The sequence below is a fragment of the Pan paniscus genome, chromosome 12 (genome assembly GCF_029289425.2).
Source record: "Pan paniscus chromosome 12, NHGRI_mPanPan1-v2.0_pri, whole genome shotgun sequence".
Lineage (NCBI taxonomy): Eukaryota > Metazoa > Chordata > Mammalia > Primates > Hominidae > Pan > Pan paniscus.
This window is the reverse complement of record NC_073261.2, coordinates 64,534,803-64,552,846: the sequence shown is the minus strand read 5'-3', so window position 1 is coordinate 64,552,846 and position 18,044 is coordinate 64,534,803. Positions and strand designations below refer to the sequence as shown.

At 41.5% G+C, this 18,044-nt stretch overlaps 1 protein-coding gene across 2 annotated transcripts in view; it reads right to left on the bottom strand.

Annotated features, from left to right (window-relative positions):
• The window catches only part of FAM161A (FAM161 centrosomal protein A), a 29,431-nt gene that overhangs the window by 6,145 nt on the left and 5,242 nt on the right, over window positions 1-18,044 (bottom strand). The window contains exons 2-5 of one of the 2 annotated variants that reach the window (XM_003830874.5): window positions 11,115-11,353; window positions 8,418-9,578; window positions 7,547-7,714; window positions 5,018-5,117 (exon numbers count right to left, since the gene is read on the bottom strand). In XM_003830874.5, the coding sequence (XP_003830922.3) occupies window positions 5,018-5,117; window positions 7,547-7,714; window positions 8,418-9,578; window positions 11,115-11,353 (1,668 nt within the window). The remainder of the gene's footprint in view (window positions 1-5,017; window positions 5,118-7,546; window positions 7,715-8,417; window positions 9,579-11,114; window positions 11,354-18,044) is intronic. The other variant, XM_003830873.5, reaches the window with a different exon arrangement.

Below are 18,044 nucleotides of genomic sequence, written 5' to 3'. Positions count from 1 at the left end.
CAGATACTCAGGAGGCTAAGGCAGGAGAATCACTTGAACCCGGGAGGTGGAGGTTGCAGTGAGCTGAGATCAAGCCACTGCACTCCAGCCTGGGTGACAGAGTGAGACGCCTTCTCAAAAAAAAAAAAAAAGAAATTTCTTAGACAAACAGCACTATAATAAATCATTGCTGCATATGCGTTCAATATTGGTCTTCCCAAATAATACTTCATACTTTCTTTCTTGTATTATAGTATCACCCATAATGATTCCTTTAATTTAGCATTTATTTACTTTCCTTTTTTTTTTTCTAGACCTGTTGGAAGAAGCCTCGCATGTCACTAACACAAATATTAGTATTCCCAGGTTATGTACCTGCTCCCTGGAATTGAGGTTAACAGAAAAAAATAACATATCAATCTGACCATTCCCCCAACCTCCAAAACAATCATATTCACAATTTTGTCTCAACACACATCTGTAATTGCTGCAATTGTGTGTCTTGAATGACTACATTTGTCTGTCTTGTTTCTATCTGACTTTAAGGGTCTCAAGGGATTTTCTGATATTCAAAAAGCATTTGTTGAGAAGGGGGCAGGAAAACAATACGATAGATAAAAGAATCACATGAAGACAGTCAGATCTGGGTTTGAATCCTGGTTCCCCTTCTTCTGGTTGTATCATCTAAGCCTCAAGATGTCCCTCATCTGTGAAATAAGAACCTCACAGGAGCAGTGTAAAGGTCAGTTAAGACAATGCATATAAAGTGCTTAGTGGAGTGCTTGTCTTTCAGCAACCTCTCAAAAAACATTAGAAACCAGCTTCCAAATAGCTTTGTGCAGTCTCCCTCTTAAATGCAAACAGACAACCAAAGATAATCTGAGGAAAGCTTCTAATATGATAGACAAGAGGCTAAAAAAGAGAAAAAGGAACTTGAAGGAAACAGAGACAATATCACCAGTATGCTCAGAGATATAAAAGACAGGCTGGGTGTGGTGGCACACACTTGGAATCCCGACACTTTGGAAGGCCGAGAAAGGAGGATTTCTTGAGCCCAGGAGCTTAAGACCAGCATGGACAACACAGTAAAACCCCTGTCTTTACAAAAAATACAAAAATTAGCCTGGCATGGTAGCTTGTGCCTGTAGTCCTAACTACTTGGGAGGCTGAGGTGGGAAGATTGCCTGAGCCCAAGGGGTTGAAGTTGCAGTGAGCCAAGATCATGCCACTGCACTCCAGCCTGGGACAGAGTAAGACCCTGTCTCAAAAAAAAAAAAAAAAGCAAAAAAAAAAACCAACAACAACAACAAAAAAAACCAACAACAACAAAAAAAAGTACTGCACCCATGAAAAATACCAAAGGAATATTTAATAAATGGGAAGCATTCTGGAAATTATGTCATTTTTCATTAGGTAAGCAAAAAATGCAGATTTGGAAGATAAATTTGAGGAAATCTTCCAGAACTAGAATAAAATAACAGCGATTTTAAAAGAAATACATGAAATGTAGATAAATCCAGGTTAATATCTAACTACTCCCCAGTATAACAGTGAAAAAGGTCCTAAGATGTCGTTTATGCCAGAGGCCTAGAGCAGGGGTCCCTACCACGAACTAGATACGGGTCTGTGGCCTGTTAGGAACCAGGCTGCACAGCAGGAAGTGAGCAGTGGGAGGGCGAGCATTATGGCCTGAGCCCTGCCTCCTACAGCGTTAGATTCTCATAGAAGGGTGACCCCTATCGTGAAGTGCTCATGCCAGGGATCTAGGTTGCATGCTCCTTATGAGAATCTAATGTCTGATGATGTGAGGTGGAACAGTTTCATCCTGAAATGATCCATTCCCCCATCCATCCACCCCACCCCACGCAACCCTGGTCTGTGGAAAAATGGTCTTCCATAAAACCAGTCTCTAGTGCCAAAAAGGTTGAGGACTGCTGGCCTAGAGAGAAACCATTCCAAAGTGGAGCAGGATACTTGTGGGCTCCAGGGGAGGAAAGGAAATGATGAATTACTAATGTGTTTAACTGTTTGAGGGGGATTTTTGAGAGCTAACAGAAAAGCCTAAGAATAATAATGATACATACATTGGTGGGGAATGAGGGAAGGTGGGGGGAGGACCAAACAAAATTAGTAATTATTAACACAAGAAAAAAATTTTTTAAAGGAAATGTGATGGGCCAGGCATGGTGGCTCACGCCTGTAATCCCAGCACTTTGGGAGGCCAATGCAGGCGGATCATCAGGTCAGGAGTTCGAGACCAGCCTGACCAACATGGTGAAACCTCATCTCTACTAAAAAATACAAAAAAATTAGCTGGGCGTGGTGGCGCGCACCTGTAATCCCAGCTACTTAGGAGGCTGAGGCAGGAGAATGGCTTGAACCCAGGAGGCAGAGGTTGCAGTGAGCTGAGATTGTGCCACTGTACTCCAGCCTGGGTGACAGAGCGAGACTCTGTCTCAAAAAAAAAAAAAAAAAAAGGAAACATAGGGCTCAGCTGCTAACATTGTTTACTAAGTTATAACAATGAATTCTGATCTAACTGTGATAGAGCTGACTGGGAAATGGAAGGATGGAAAGACGTTGAAAGGGTGGGTAAGTGTGCTTCCTAGAGGACGTGTTAAAACAGCTAAATCCTCACCTACCATATCAATAAGCTAGTAGGTAGAGTCTGTAATGAAAAAGATAAAAGAACAGTTGAAAGAATGTTACTGAACAATAAAATACCACTTTGTACCCACTAGGAAGGCTATAACAAAAAGACAGACAAAAGCTAGGTGCAGTGGCTCATGCCTGTAATCCCATCAACTTGGGAGGTGGAGGTGGGAGGATCACTTGAGGCCAGGAGTTCACGACCAGCCTGGGCAATACAGCGAGACCCAGTCTCTACAAAAAATAAAATTAGCGGGCATGATGGTGTGGGCCTTTGTCTCAGCTACTTGGGATGCTCATACTGGGGATCATCTGAGACCAGGAGTTCAAGTTTCCAGTGAGCTATGATTGTACTACTGCACTGGCCTGGGCAACAGAGTGAGACCCTGTCTCTAAAAATATTTTTCTAAAAAAATCAGACAGACAATAACAAGTGCTGGTGCTATTCACAACAGTAAAGACATGGTAACAACCCAGCCCATCAGCAGTGGATTGGATACAGAAAATATGTTACACATATACCATGGAATACTACACAGCCATAAAAAAGAATGAAATCATGTCCTTTGCAACAATATGGATACAGCTGGAAGCCATTATCCTAAGCAAACTAAAGCAGAAACGGAAAACCAAACATCATATGTTCTCACTTACAAGCGGGAACTAAACACTGGGTACACATGGAAATAAAGATGGGAACAACAGACACTGGAGAATATAAGAGGGAGAGTGGAGGGAGGAGGGCAAGGGTTGAAAACCTACCTATTGGGTACTATGCTCATTAACTGGGTGATGAGTTCAATCATACCCCAAACCCCAGCTCACACAATATACCCTTTTCCCTTTTTTTTTTTTTTTTTTTTTGAGATAGAATTTTGGTCTTGTTGCTCAGGCTGGAGTGCAATGACGCAATCTTAGCTCACTACAACCTCCGCCTCCCAAGTTCAAGCAATTCTCCTGCCTCAGCCTCCCAAGTAGTTGGGACTACAGGCACACGAAACCATGCCCGGCTAATTTTTGTATTTTTAGTAGAGACGAGGTTTCACCATGTTGGCCAGGCTGGTCTCGAACCACTGACCTTAGGTGATCCACCTGCTTCGGCCTCCCAAAATGCTGGCTGGGATTACAGGTGTGAGCCACGGCGCCTGGCATACCTTTGTAACAAACCTGCGCATATACTCCTTGAATTTAAAATAAAAGTTGAAAAAATAAATAAATAAATAAGAAAAACCCAGAAGCAGTGTAAAGAGCAAAAACAAAAAACTTGCAGTTCAGAGCTGGAGATAATGTCTTTGAGCCAAAAGCCAATCACTTTATGATTATAATGTAGAACAGCTTAAAATGATTTTTCCCCCTAAAGTTGAAATAAAGATATTAAAAAAATCCATCCCTTAAAATGAAAGGCATTATATAAAATTATATCTAGATCAGTGAGCAAAAAGATTACGTAACTTTGAGAGACTGTAATGTGCAGATTCACCCACAATACATGTCCACTGTCCTCAATGAGTCACTGGCAAGTACAGTTCTGTAACTACGCTCATCTGTTACAGGTAAATTCTCCAACTGTCTATTGTCCAATTATAACAGCTTCAAATTCACAATTTAGAACCTGTAACCTCCAGTGATTTTGTCAATTGTTAAGCCATGTCACCCATACAGATGCCTCCCTTATGGGACAAAGGAAAAGATGACCTAAAATTGACAAATTTCCCTTAAGGGGAAGGTTGTAAAACCGGGCATAAACTTAGTAAAATCAGGGTCCACTGTCCGTAAGACTAGTTTGTTTTTCCTATAGAAAGGAAGTTCTTTTAGTAATTGCAGAGAAGATTGAATTACAGACTCACTTAAAAAAAAAAACTAGCAGAAATAACTCTGATTCAATTAGCCATTTTGTTTCATTTTTTTAATTCTTCAAAGACCTCCAAGTGGTATCATGAAGCCTCATCTTAATATCTAACCAAGTTTGTACTGAAAAAAGACCAGCCATTAGAAAACAGCTTAAAAAATTATTTTACGAACTACTGGATTGGCATGTTATTTATCAAACTTATGTGCTTCATCAAAAAGATTCAATGTTCAGATTTTTTTTTGAGATGAGGTCTTGCTACGTTGCACAGGTTGGACCAAAACTCTTGGGCTCAAGCAATCTGCCCACCTCAGCCTCCCAAGTAGCTGGGACTACAGGTGCACACCACCACACCTGGCTAAATGCTCGGATTTAAGCAAAATTACTCATTGGCTGATATGATGAAGCCAACACAAACAACAATAATGTATCTCGACAGTTATATAACACATAAGAAAAATGGACTGTAAATTTAGGAGCTAAAGCTGTAAAAAAAAAAAAAAAAACTGACAATAGCTCTTAAATTCCAATAAACACAACCTGAGCAACTCTTTCAAATAGCAGTGGCCTCTTTTTTAATTTTTCTTCTCTTTCTTCTAGTTCTCGTTGGTATTCTCTCATCCTTTCCTTTTCGCTCTTTCTAAAATTAAAGAAAAGCAATGGAATTTTAAAAGATCATCTAAGAAATAAGAACTTACATATGTAACATTTAACTTATCAACTTGTACAAAGTCAATGAAAAAAAAGAAATAACATTTAGCTTAGCTGACAAATCAGAAATTATGAGCACAGTTCACAGTTTACCTCGATTCCTCTTCTATACCGGTTAATTCTCATGGAATGCAGAATAAAATCCTAGGTTCTGAGATCACACATATTATGCTCTAGGAATAGTCTGGACACTTTAATTTCTGAAATCCTCAAGGCATAAATATATTAAGGGACTTCAAACTGCCCTGAAAAGATGAATGAAAGTCCTCTTGTCTCATTTATAAGTGTATAAAACCAAGAAAATTTTGGAACAAATTAGCTATCTTCTCTGTAAGGAATTTCTCCTGAAAACAAGACTTTGCTCTTATTTATTATTATTATTTTATTGTTGTTGTTATTTACTTTTGTTTTGAGATGGAGTCTCATTCTGTTGCTCAGGCTGGTGCAGTGGCACAATCTCAGCTCACTGCAACTTCTACCTCCTGGGTTCATGCAATTCTCGTGCCTCAGCTTCCCGAATAGCTGAGATTACAGGTGTGCACCACCACGCCTGGCTAATTTTCTGTATTTTTAGTAGAGAGGAGGGTTTCACCATGTTGGCCAGGCTGGTCTTGAACTCCTGACCTCAGGTGATCTGCCTGTCTTGGCCTCTCAAAGTGCTGGGATTACAGGCATGAGCCATTGCGCCTGGCCTATTATTTTTGAGACAGGTTCTCACTTTGTTGTCCAGGCTGGAGTGCAGTGGTGCAATCATGGCTGACTGCAGCTTTGACTTCCTGGGCTCAAATGATCCTCCCACCTTAGCCTCTCGAGTAGGTGGAACTACAGGGGCATGCCACCACACCTGGCTAATTTTTTAAAATTTTTTGTAGAGATGGGGGTCTCATTATGTTTACCAGGCTGGTCTCAAACTCCTGGGCTCAAGCAATCTTCCTGCCTTGGACTCCCGAGGTGCTGGGATTACAGATGTGAGCCATGGCATCCAGCCTTTGCTGTTATTTTTTCCCCCTAAATAAGATCTCCTACAGGTTAGTGGCAAAGTTAATTCAATGGGAGCAAGTCAAAGGAGAAGTAAAGAGCATGGGAATATAACATAAAGAGAAACAGGAACCAAAATATATAAATTTACTGTAAGTGTTCTCACTGTTTGAGCAAGATCCTATAATAAATTAAACTACACTATTTTCTCTATGTAAGATATAATTGCTACCAAGATAAATAAGATTAATGGATTGGGGAAAATAATTATACTTTTAAATGATAATTAGGCTTAATTATACACAAGTTGGTGTTATGAAAAAGCTATTGTCCAGGCGCGGTGGCTCACGCCTGTAATCCCAGCACTTTGGGAGGCCGAGGTAGGCAGATCACCTGAGGTCAGGAGTTTGAGACCAGCTTGGCCAACATGGCAAAACCTCACCTCTATTAAAAATACAAAAATTAGCTGGGCATGGTGGTGAGCACCTGTAATCCCAGCTACTCTGTAGGCTGAGGCAGGAGAATCGCTTGAACTCGGGATCCAGCCTAGGTGACAGGCGAGACTCTGTCTCAATAAATAAATAAATAAAAAATAAAAAGCTATTAATAGTTTACTTCCTAAGGGTAAGTAATCTATTTCTAAGAAACATTATGCTCACATTCATCAAATTAAGCTCCCTTTATCAATGGATTAAGGCTAAATTATAAAAGAATACTTATTGTAATTAAAAGCACATATGCATATTTAGAAATCAGATTAAAAAGTAATAAATCATATTACTTACCTGGCTTTGAGGGAGATAGTTTCCTACTTAAACATCAACATTTTTATGCGCAACATCTGGAACACTGGTTTTCAAACTTTGTACTGCAGAATTCTAGTGAAGGGGTTCTAAGGATTCCGTGAATATTTTTATATTGAAACTAACAAAATGCAACACCTACTACTAAACATTAACATATGTGCTAATGAACACATCACATAACCGATGTTTAACGTGTTAATTTGTGCTATCAGATTTCATCCAAACCTTAGAACAAAGCTCTTTGATATATCTGTTTACTGCAATCAAAAATAATATAAAGAACAAGATCAGATATTGGTATAAGATTATAACCATTAACTAAGGCCACAATAGAAAATGTCTGTATTCATCAACATAGCTTCATGCTTCTCACCATAAAGGTGAGTATATATGTTGGTTCTCACCATGAGGTGAGTGTGTGTGCGCTGAACACAAGTAACTGATGACAATTTAAATCCATAAGCTAAAACACTAATGCTATTTTCAATCTGCTCATATTTTACTATCTACTGATTAAAACAAAAAGAAAGTTTGAAAACCAGTGGCCTGGAGATTCAAGATTTTTTCATGATACCTGAGACATTTTACTCTGGATTTAGATATTTGAGCTAAACTTTGATGTGAGTCATAAGCCTTAGCCCGGGTTGTCAGGAGTTTCTGCAATTCTTTCATTCTTTGCTTCTGTTTAGTTAGGATCCGATTTCTCTCTTCTTCCAACATTTTCTTTTCCTCAAGTGATCTCCTGAGGGTAACAAACTAAGGCTTAATCCACTTTAAGCCAATGAGAATGTTGTTTAGCAAAGATTTAACATGGGATAATTTGAATTTTGATAATTCAAAATTTGAAAAAAGGTAACCTTTTGAAAAGGATCTGACCTGTAAAACTAGAAATATTTATTTATTTATTTATTTTATTTATTTTTTTGAGATGGAGTCTCGCTCTGTCGCCCAGGCTGGAGTGCAGTGGCGTGATCTCGGCTCACTGCAACCTCTGCCTCCTGGATTCAAGCGATTCTCCTGCCTCAGCCTCCTGAGTAGCTGGGATTACAGGCACCCGCCACCACGCCCAGCTAATTTTTTGTATTTTTAGTAGAGATGGGGGTTTCATTATCTCGGCCAGGGTGGTCTTGAACTCCTGACCTTGTGATCCACCTGCCTCGACCTCCCAAAGCACTGGGATTACAGGTGTAAGCCACTGCGCCTGGCCAGGTAAAACTAGAAATCTTAAGACTAATATTTTCTAATCCCCCAAAATTTATAAATGAAAAATATATTCATTTCTTAGAATACCCTCTGACAAAATATCATATATTATATAGTAAAATATCTTATAGATACAATAATAATTTCTAAGTATTTTCAAATTTACCAACATAAACTCCACAGAGCTGCATACACTCATCTGGCAACCACGAGTCAGTCAATACTGTGTCCTACTTACTTACCTTACGGCTTGTTCTCGTCCTCTGGAAGATACCGTGGGCACTGGAGGGTTGCAGTTACAAGGCACAGGGTTTACACCTGCACATCTTACTGGTGACTTACGCCTTGGAGACAAATAAGGCCAACGTGTTTCTTTTAAATTTTCTTCATCTGCTTCGATGTCTGCCAAAATTTTTTCTCTTTTAATAGATGCATGTGGAGATGCATGAAGATCAAATGGTTTACACACTGTTAAGAGTTTTGGAGACTTCTGTTCTGAGAGGTGTTTCTGGTATCTCTCAGGAAGGTCCTCAAAATCAGGAGTTGGGCACCTAACCTTGTGTTTACACTTCAACTTTACAGCCTGTTCAGGACACCTGGGGTTCCTGCATCCGCAAGCTGACCTACAAGGCAGAGGAGATGAGTTCTGTAAATGCTCCTGGGCTCTCAGCTGTGTCCTAAGGTTTCGATAGAGCTCTTCTTCTTTTAACTTGTCATTGGTAGTTGAACCATAAGTAGATCGAGGAATGGGTCTGGCTTTAAATCGATTTGTTTTCTTTTTATACTTAAGAAAGTCTCTCAGCTGCTTTTCCCGGGCTGCTCGCTTCTGTTCCTCCCTTGCTATAAATTTAAATGGCTTTTGTGAGGCCAAAAGAGCTTCTTTGTTTTTCTCCTTCAGAGACCTTCTCCGTTCTTCTTTTTGTTTGACTAAATCATGGTAAAGGGGGAGAAAGACAGATGCAGGAACTGGATTGGCTCGGAATTTCTTCTTACACTCTGGATCCTCTTCTTGTTTTTTGAGCAGTTTATGTACCATTTCGATATCTGATTTAGATTTCATGGACTCTTCTTTCTTCTTCTGTTCTCTTATCATCATTTGAAAAGGCTCCGGTACTGTAATTGTGGGCACCCATTCTTTTCGTTTCTTCCTTGTTTTTTCAGCTGCATGGAAGCCAGTATCTTTACAGCGAATATAATCCTCAACACAAAAGTCTGTCCACATGTTGTTGATGAGCTCCTTAGCATAGGTCACCATTCTGTTTTTCCTAGGATACTCTTTTTCTAGGTTGGGTAACTCCTCTTCAGAGGAGGACACATACAAGGAGGAAGACTGGCCTAAATCAGGCTCTGAAAATGATGTCATTAATGAGACAGGGTGATAGGAGTTCTTTTCTGATACAGATCTAAATGAGAAGAATATGTTATACTTTCAGTTGTATGTGACCAAATATAAAAATTAAGAGTTACATATTTTCTTTTTTTTTCTGAGACAGAGTCTCACTCTGTTGCCCAGGTTGGAGTGCAGTGGTGTGATATCGGCTCACTGCAACCTCCACCTCCCAGGTTCAAGCAATTCTCCTGCCTCAGCCTCCCCAGTAGCTGGGACTACAGGCATGTGCCACCATGCTCAGCTAATTTTCTGCATTTTTAGTAGAGACGGGGTTTTACCATGTTACCCAGGATGGTCTCAATCTCCTGACCTCGTGATCTGCCTGCCTCCGCCTCCCAAAGTGCTGAGATTACAGGCGTGAGCCACTGCGCCCAGCCAAGAGTTACATATTTTCTAAGATCAGGGTATAATCAGAAGAGAGGAGCTGGACAGGGCTCGTAAGAATTATCACTTTTATTTGGAATAGAGCTGGGCAATGCCCATAAATTATCCACTTTGACTCCTTCATTTTACAGGGAAGGAACCTGAGATGGCAGAGGGTCCTCGTGTCTAACCTCTATTAAATTCTCCCCACTTTCCAGAGTCACTGTCCTGAAGCATAGATCTGATCATGTCATTCCCCTGCTTGAAACTTTTTGATAACTCCTCACTGCTACGAAGTCAAGCCTAGATTACAAGCCCTTCGAGACTGGCGCCTATCTTTTCAGTCTTACCCCTCACCACTGGCTACCCCAGTCTCCATTCTGCATTCATATCCAGTCCTGTGAAGTTCCTCACACACGATATGATTTCTCATGCCATCTTGCCTTTGCATACATGGTTTCTGCTGCCTAGAAGGCCAATACTTATTCCTCCTCCAAGACTGAACTCAGATGTGACACTTTAGTGGAAAATTCTAGCCTGCATCCCTCTGAAAGCTTGGCATGACCAACTGCTTCTTCCTCTGTAACACTCTGTTACATCATGCTGTAATGCAATTTTTGGTTCTCAGCTAGTCTCTAAGCTCCTTGAGGGCATCTTGTTTTTGACTCCTCAGCGCCCAGGCATAGTCTGGCACAAAGGAGACATGCAAGCATCGCTGACTGACTAGATGTGTAAGTCTCAGAGCAGGTGAGTTCACAGCAGAAATGGGTCTTGAAATTGCAGACTATTTTGAAAACATAAATCAGATTCATGTCTCCTAGTCCTGAACTCTTTGTACTAGATCTTTAATGAGCTCATGTTAATCCACATATTATAAAGAGCTTTTAAAATTAAACTTTTATATTTACCATTTAAAATGGCACAGACTAAGTATTTTGATACATGCCCTCAGTTCTATGGGTGGGTCAGAGAGAAAAGACCAAATGGCCACCAAATGACCCTCAAGCAAACGGTCATCCAGTAAGCTGATAAGCCATTAAACATTTTGAATAAAATCCTACCTCTGTATATCCTTGGGAGTACAAAGGGCTATTTAAGAGAAAATATTATGAAGTAACTTTGTTCTGTCCTTTTAAGGATACATTTTATTTTATACTCCACAAATAACATTGAGTTACAAGCTTACCTGGAAGAGTCACTAAGAGAGTCTTCTCTGATGACCACTGGCTGAACTTCCTTTAAATGTAATTTATCCTGGTACATTTTCTCTAATTTTGCCATAGTTTCTATGTGGGCAGCCTTCAACTCTTCTACTTTCTTGAAATACTCCTCATTAGAGTGGTGAATATCAGGAAATTTCACAAAGTCCTCATAGCTTATCGGTGCATGTTCATCTACCCCAGAAAAGCTGGTGTTCAAATCAGCCTGGTGGGGAGAAAACACTTGATATATAGTGACTGGAGCTGAAAGACAAATTAAGCTGACACTGATCCAAAATGCTGCTTCTTAAAGAGTCCACCTAGTTAGGTTATACATTAATTATGGGCTATGCATATAGAATGAGTTATAGGTTATTTGTGGGCTATGTACATTTTCCCCAGTGATATTTTAAGAACAAGAGGGAGCAAGACCAAACTGTCAGAAAATAAATGTTATTTAATCCATTTGATAAAGGATGGTTCGATTCCCAGATCAACCAACAAAAGGTATAATAGGATAGAACCCAACAACCCTTTACAAAGTATTTCTATAAGGAGCCTCCTGAGTTGTAAGTTTCAACTGAGATGAAAAGGAACACAGTTCTTCCTGCTGTAAACCAGGCAACCACAGCCCAATGCTCTCCCTCCAGCTGCGCTCCTGCAGTGTGGCTCCAAGGACTGCTAGCGGAGAGAAGGCAGGGAAATAGAGGGAATGGGGGCAGGGACAAAGTTCTCAGTGGCTTATCAAGGAGCCAGGGAGAAGCCCTCCTCACAGTGGGGCAAGACTTTGGGAGGGAGTAAGAGGACATGGGAGGGGGTAGGAGGGACTTTCAGGGTAGCTGCTTCTGTGGGCACAAAAGCAGTAGCTCCCATGGGTGACCGGGACTTTAGGATGACAACAAAGCAAAGAAGAAAAAATGGTGTAATTATTCAACATACAGATCATGTTTAGAAGGGTCTGACTGGCCTTTCTCCCTCACTCCCTTTACATACCTTTCAGTTTTTTTGTTTGTTTGTTTGTGTGTTTGTTTGTACGAGACAGAGTCTCACTCTGTCACCCAGGCTGGAGTGCAGTGGCACGATCTCAGCTCACTGCAACCTCTGCCTTCTCCTGCCTCAGACTCCCAAGTAGCTGGGATTACAGGCGCACACCACCACACCCAGCTGATTTTTGTATTTTAGTAGAGATGGGGTTTCACCATGTTGGCCAGACTGGTCTTGAACTCTTGACCTCAGGTGATCTACTCACCTCGGCCTCTCAAAGTGCTGGGATTATGGGCATGAGCCACCGTGCCCTACCCTTTCAGTTCTTTTAATTGAAGCAACTAAAGAGATAAAACCCCATTTTCTCCATAAATATAAAATTTTTATTATGTTCTCAGTTGAGAAACAGTTGAAATTATTTATGATACTATGCATAAAATGCTGCCAACCACAGTTTTAAATTTAGCCTACTGTCTGGAACAGATGCAAAATGAAAAAATTTGCTACAGAAAATTATAGATCCAATCTGATAAGACTCTAGAAAATAAATCTGTTTAGCTTCTCTCAAAATAAAAATTCAGAAGAGTCAATTATAAATAGTAGTTATAGATGTGGTATTTTTGTTTCCCACTGGAGGCTTCTCAGAAGATATGGTATTTTTTTTAATATGCTAAAATCAGCATACAAGAGGACAATGTTGTACTACTTGGGGTAACTTAAAGAAAACAACTTTTAAAAAATCAGTCTTCAGAGGCCGGGCACGGTGGCTCACGCCTATAATCCCAGCACTTTGGGAGGCCGAGGCAGGTGGATCACGAGGTCAGGAGATTGAGACAATCCTGGCTAACGTGGCAAAACCCCATCTCTACTAAAAATACAAAAAATTAGCCAGGTGTGGTGGCGGGCACCTATATTCCCAGCTACTCGGGAGGCTGCGGCAGGAGAATGGCGTGAACCTGGGAGGCAGAGCTTGCAGTGAGCTGAGATCAGGCCACTGCACTCCAGCCTAGGCGACAGAGCGAGACTCTGTCTCCAAAAAAAAAAGCGGTCTTCAATAGAACTTACGTGCAGAAATTTGCTACCAACAACTCTATGAATCAGAGAACTGCTTTAACTATGTCAAACAATTCAATTAAGAGAATTCTCTGATATCTTCTGCTGTTTCTTTATGTGCTTCTCACCATAAACTTCTTATCTGCAGGATGACTACTTTGTGAATTTCCTCATTCATTAAATATTTGGGGGCCATCCTGCAATCAGCTAGCTGCTAAAAGGTACGTCAGATTTTTTTTAAACTCTATCTTTGAGGCCAGGCACAGTGGCTCACACCTATAATCCCAGCACTTTGGGAGGCCGAGGCAGCCAGATCACTTGAGGTCAGGAGTTTGAGACCAGCCTGGCCAACATGGTGAAACCCCCTCTCTACTAAAAATACAAAAATTAGCCAGGCATGGTGGCACGTACCTGTAGTCCCAGCTACTCGGGAGGCTGAAGCGGGAGAGTCACCTGAACCCAGGAGGTGGAGGTTGCAGTCAGCCAAGATCGTACCACAGCACTCCAGCTTGGGTGTCAAAGCAAGACTCTGTCTCACTTAAAACAAACAAACAAAAACTCTACCTTTGAGAAGTTTCCAGCTAGCTTAGGAAAGGACATGTATATAAATAATTGACAGCTGACTTAGAATGAGACAGAACACCTGATTCCTGCCCACAAGCTACTTCCAGCTAAGCGGAGAGACAGATGTATGTCACAATGTCAGACACTAAGAGACAGAGGCACAATTCACAGAGGTGAGCCAGACTGGAGACACATGGTTGGATGAGGACAAAGTTTGCCAGATCAGGGAGGCAGTGAAAAAGGAATAAATAAATCCGAGGCATAGTGCTAGAACATCCATCGCCAGGAAACACGTGGATAAATGTCTGGAGACCTGGTGAGAAGGCTGGGCTGGAGAGCAGATACAGGAGCCACCAATCCACACAGAAGTAGCAGGTGCAGCCTTGGTTATGGACGAGGCTGCCTGGAGGGAGTGTGGGCAACAAGAGATGAGAGGACCTGAGAATGGAGATGTTGGAGAACACCAACATTTAAATAAGCAGCGGAAGGAGGACTAATAGGAGGTAGAGAGTGGCATGAGAGATACAAAGACCAACTGATAAGGGTCTTTGGAGCCTCTGATTGAGTATTCTGACACCACATCTGTAATTTTTCTCCTAAACCATGAGAACACTCCAAACTAAAAGTTCTTTAACTCTCACCCAATGCTTTCACCTTTATAGGGTCAAAAGGGGGCTGAAACCAGGTGACCAGTGACCAGGAGCCAGTGGTAGACAGGAAATGGAGGGAGCTTTTGTTTGGTTTGAGTTTGGAGGATAGGGGAAGACTTCCTGGAGGAGGTAATATTTGAGATGAGTCATAAAGAATGGAGGCCAGGTGTGGTAGCTCGTGCCTGTAATCCCAGCACTTTGGGAGGCTGCAGTGGGAGGACTGCTTGAGGCCAGGAGTTCCAGACCAGCCTGGGCAACACGGCGAGACACCATCTCTACAAATGTTTTTTAAAAAATTAGCTGGATGTGGTGGCTGAGGTGGGAGGATCACTTGAGCCCAGGAGGTTGAGGCTGCAGTGAGCCGTGAGCGCGCCACTGCACTTGAGCCTGGGCGACAGAGTGAGACCTTGTATCAAGAAAAAAGAAGGCTGGGCGCGGTAGCTCACGCCTGTAATCCCAGCACTTTGGGAGGCTGAGGTGGGTGGATCACTTGAGCTCAGGAGTTCAAGACCAGCCTGGCCAACATGGTGAAACCCCTTCTCTACTAAAAATACAAAAATTAGCCAGGCATGGTGGCGTGTGCCTGTAGTCCCAGCTACTCAGGGGACAGAGGCAGGAGAATCGCTTGAACCTGGGAGGCAGAGATTGCAGTGAGCTGAGATCGAGCCATTGCACTATAGCTTCGGCGATCAAGCAAGACTCTGTCTCAAAAAAAAAAAAAAAAAAAAAAAAAGAATGGAGAAATCTATAGGATCACAGAGTGTTTATGGGAAAGAGGGGGGAAGTACCCTAGACAAAGGAAATGGCATTAGCAAACGAGCAGGCTGGGGTTGGGGAGGCTGTGCATAGCAGAGGGCAAGGTGCACATGGCTGCCGGATAAAAGGAGAGGAAAAGCCATAAAGCAGTTTTGGGAAGCAAACCTAGAAAAGGGAGGTTAGGGCAAGCAAGAAGGGGTTTCCATCTCCTGTCTACCACTGGCTCCTGATTACTGGTCACGTGGTTTCAGCCCCCTTATGACCCTTCAAAGATGAAAGGGTTGGGTGGGAGTTAAATAACTTTTAGTTTGGAGTGTTCTCACAGCTTAGGAGAAAGATTTCAGATGTGACGTCAGGATACTCATACAAGCCTGGGCTCCGCACTTAGCAATGTGATGTGGGCATGAACTTCTTGAACATCAGCTTTAAGATACATAAAGTAGGTGTGCCAGGTGTTAAACTAGTGTCTCTCAGCTCCAATGCCACCCTTCTCGACTCTGCTTTGCAATGCCAGAGCTGGAACTCTGCAAACCACACTTCTGCTTTGCCAGTGCTCCTCATCAGACTCTGCCAAAAGTGGAGTTAGAGGGAGATACAAGGCTAGAGGAGAAAGATGGGACTTACTCCTTTCTGTTAGCCCTCTGTCTGCTTCCTGTCTGCTTGTGTCAGTCTAGCAACGGTTATTCATCTGGGCAGCAGCAGTTCGTTTTAGTAGCAGTGTCTGAATCCAGTATGCAGTTTTCACTCGAAAAATCAACAGAATTGGCCAGGCACAGTGGTTCATGCCTGTAATCCCAGCACTTTGGGTCACTTGAGGTCAGGAATCCGAGACCAATCTGGCCAATATGGTGAAACCCCATCTCTACTAAAAACACAAAACTTAGTCGGGTGTGGTGGTGCATGCCTATAATCCCAGCTACTCGGGAGGCTGAGGCAGGAGAATCGCTTGAACCCAGGAGGCAGAGGTTGCAGTGAACCAAGATCGCACCACTGCACACTAGCCTGGGTGACAGAGTGAGGCTCCATCTCAAAAAAAAAAAAAAAAAAAAAAAGAAACAAAAATCCACAGAATTACTTCAAGGCCTTTGCACTTGCTGTTCCCTCTCCCTAGGATGCCTTTTCCTCCAGATATCCACATGACCCACTTGCTCACTCCTTCAGGTCTTTATGTAAATGTTGTCTTCTCAATAAGGTCTTCCCTGACTCTCCTATTTAAAATTACAACTTCTCCCAGGACTCACTGTCAGCCCCCTTGTCTGTCTTATTTTTCCCAGAAGTACTCATCACCATTGACGTCCTACATATCTGTACTTGATTGTGTATTATATGCCTGCCCCTACCAAAAAGTAAACATTACAAAGGTAAGAATTTGCCAGGCCTGATGGCTCAGGCCTGTAATCCCAGCACTTTGGGAGGCTGGGGCATGTGGATTGCTTGAGCCCAGGAGTTTCAGACCAGCCTGGGTAACACGTCAAGGCCTCATCTCTACAAAAAATACAAAAAATTAGCTTGGTGAGGTAGTATGCACCTATAGTCCCAGCTAGTTGGGGGGCTGAGGCGGAAGGATCACCTGAGCCCAGGAGGTTGGGGCTGCAGTGAGCTATGATGGAGGCACTGCACTCCAGCCTGGGTAACTGTGACCCTGTCTCAAAAAAACAAAACAAAACAAAAAGAAAGGCAAGGATTTGTCTGCTTTGTTTAATGTTGTGTCCCCAGTGTCTAGAAAAGTACCTGGCTAATGGCAGATGTTCAAGGAATATTTACTGAATGAATGAATGAATGTACAGAAAAAAAAAATTCCACCTTGGGAAGAGGGCAGTTACTCCCTCCCAAAAGAATGAACCATGCAAAGAAATGCTGGCTGCTCTAAAGAGCTATATTCCACCAAGTATTAAGAAAAAGGCCTATGTTCCAAAAACTATAATTAAAACAGGGAAGGTATTCCAAAGAACTGTTTTTAAGCAAAAGAATCTATGCGCTCTCATTCATTCTTTTAGAATATCTCTTAAAAATCATGTCTTATAGCAGTCATTTACACAAGAAGGATCAAATTTATTTGGACCTGGAAGAACCGTTTGAAAACCATATAGGAGAATGAGTAGCTTCTGAAAGACGTGGCAGGTCTGATAAATTATACTTATGTATTGATTTTGCACTGGATCCATTCTGTTTTCAGCTTAATACTGTTAACACTAGCTGGAACTTTTCAGATAAACTGATCTCACAGTGTTTAACCTAAAACAGACGAATGGCTAGTAAATGACCTCCAATTCCAATTTAATCTTTAATTGTCTCCACTGAGAAAATATTTAGTATACAAAATAACCTAGGCCATAGACATTATTTTTCCAAGAGCCTAAAATAGCATCCTCTCCCTTTAATCGGCTTTTTGTGGAATGTTGTAAATGCAGCCACCAGATTAGAGGATAATCTTCCCTAGATTGGCTTGACCCATTTAGATAATGAATCCTTCCAGCACCTGTTGCTTTATTAGTAATCAGCACCTATGAAGAATTATTTGTGCTGCAGCCTATATAGTTTCATCTGCAATCTGTAATTTTTGAAAAAAATTTTTTCGCTGAATTTGTAAAGAATGAGAGAGATCTACATGTACTAACATGGGTAAACTCCCAATAAATAAGAAAAAAAAGCAAGTTGCAGAACTATCTCCCTCTCTCTGTCTATATATATATTTATATATATTTACATATTTATATATATTTATATTTATATATATTTATATATTTATATATATTTCTAGTATGTACTGTATATTAAAATATATGGAGGAGATAGAAAAATGGCCAGAGAATAGAATACATATCAATTTTGAAACAGTGGCTACCATTAGGCAGGGAGTAGGTATTCATATTTTCTCTTCTGGGGGAGAGTTGTTAAAAGGGCCTAAGC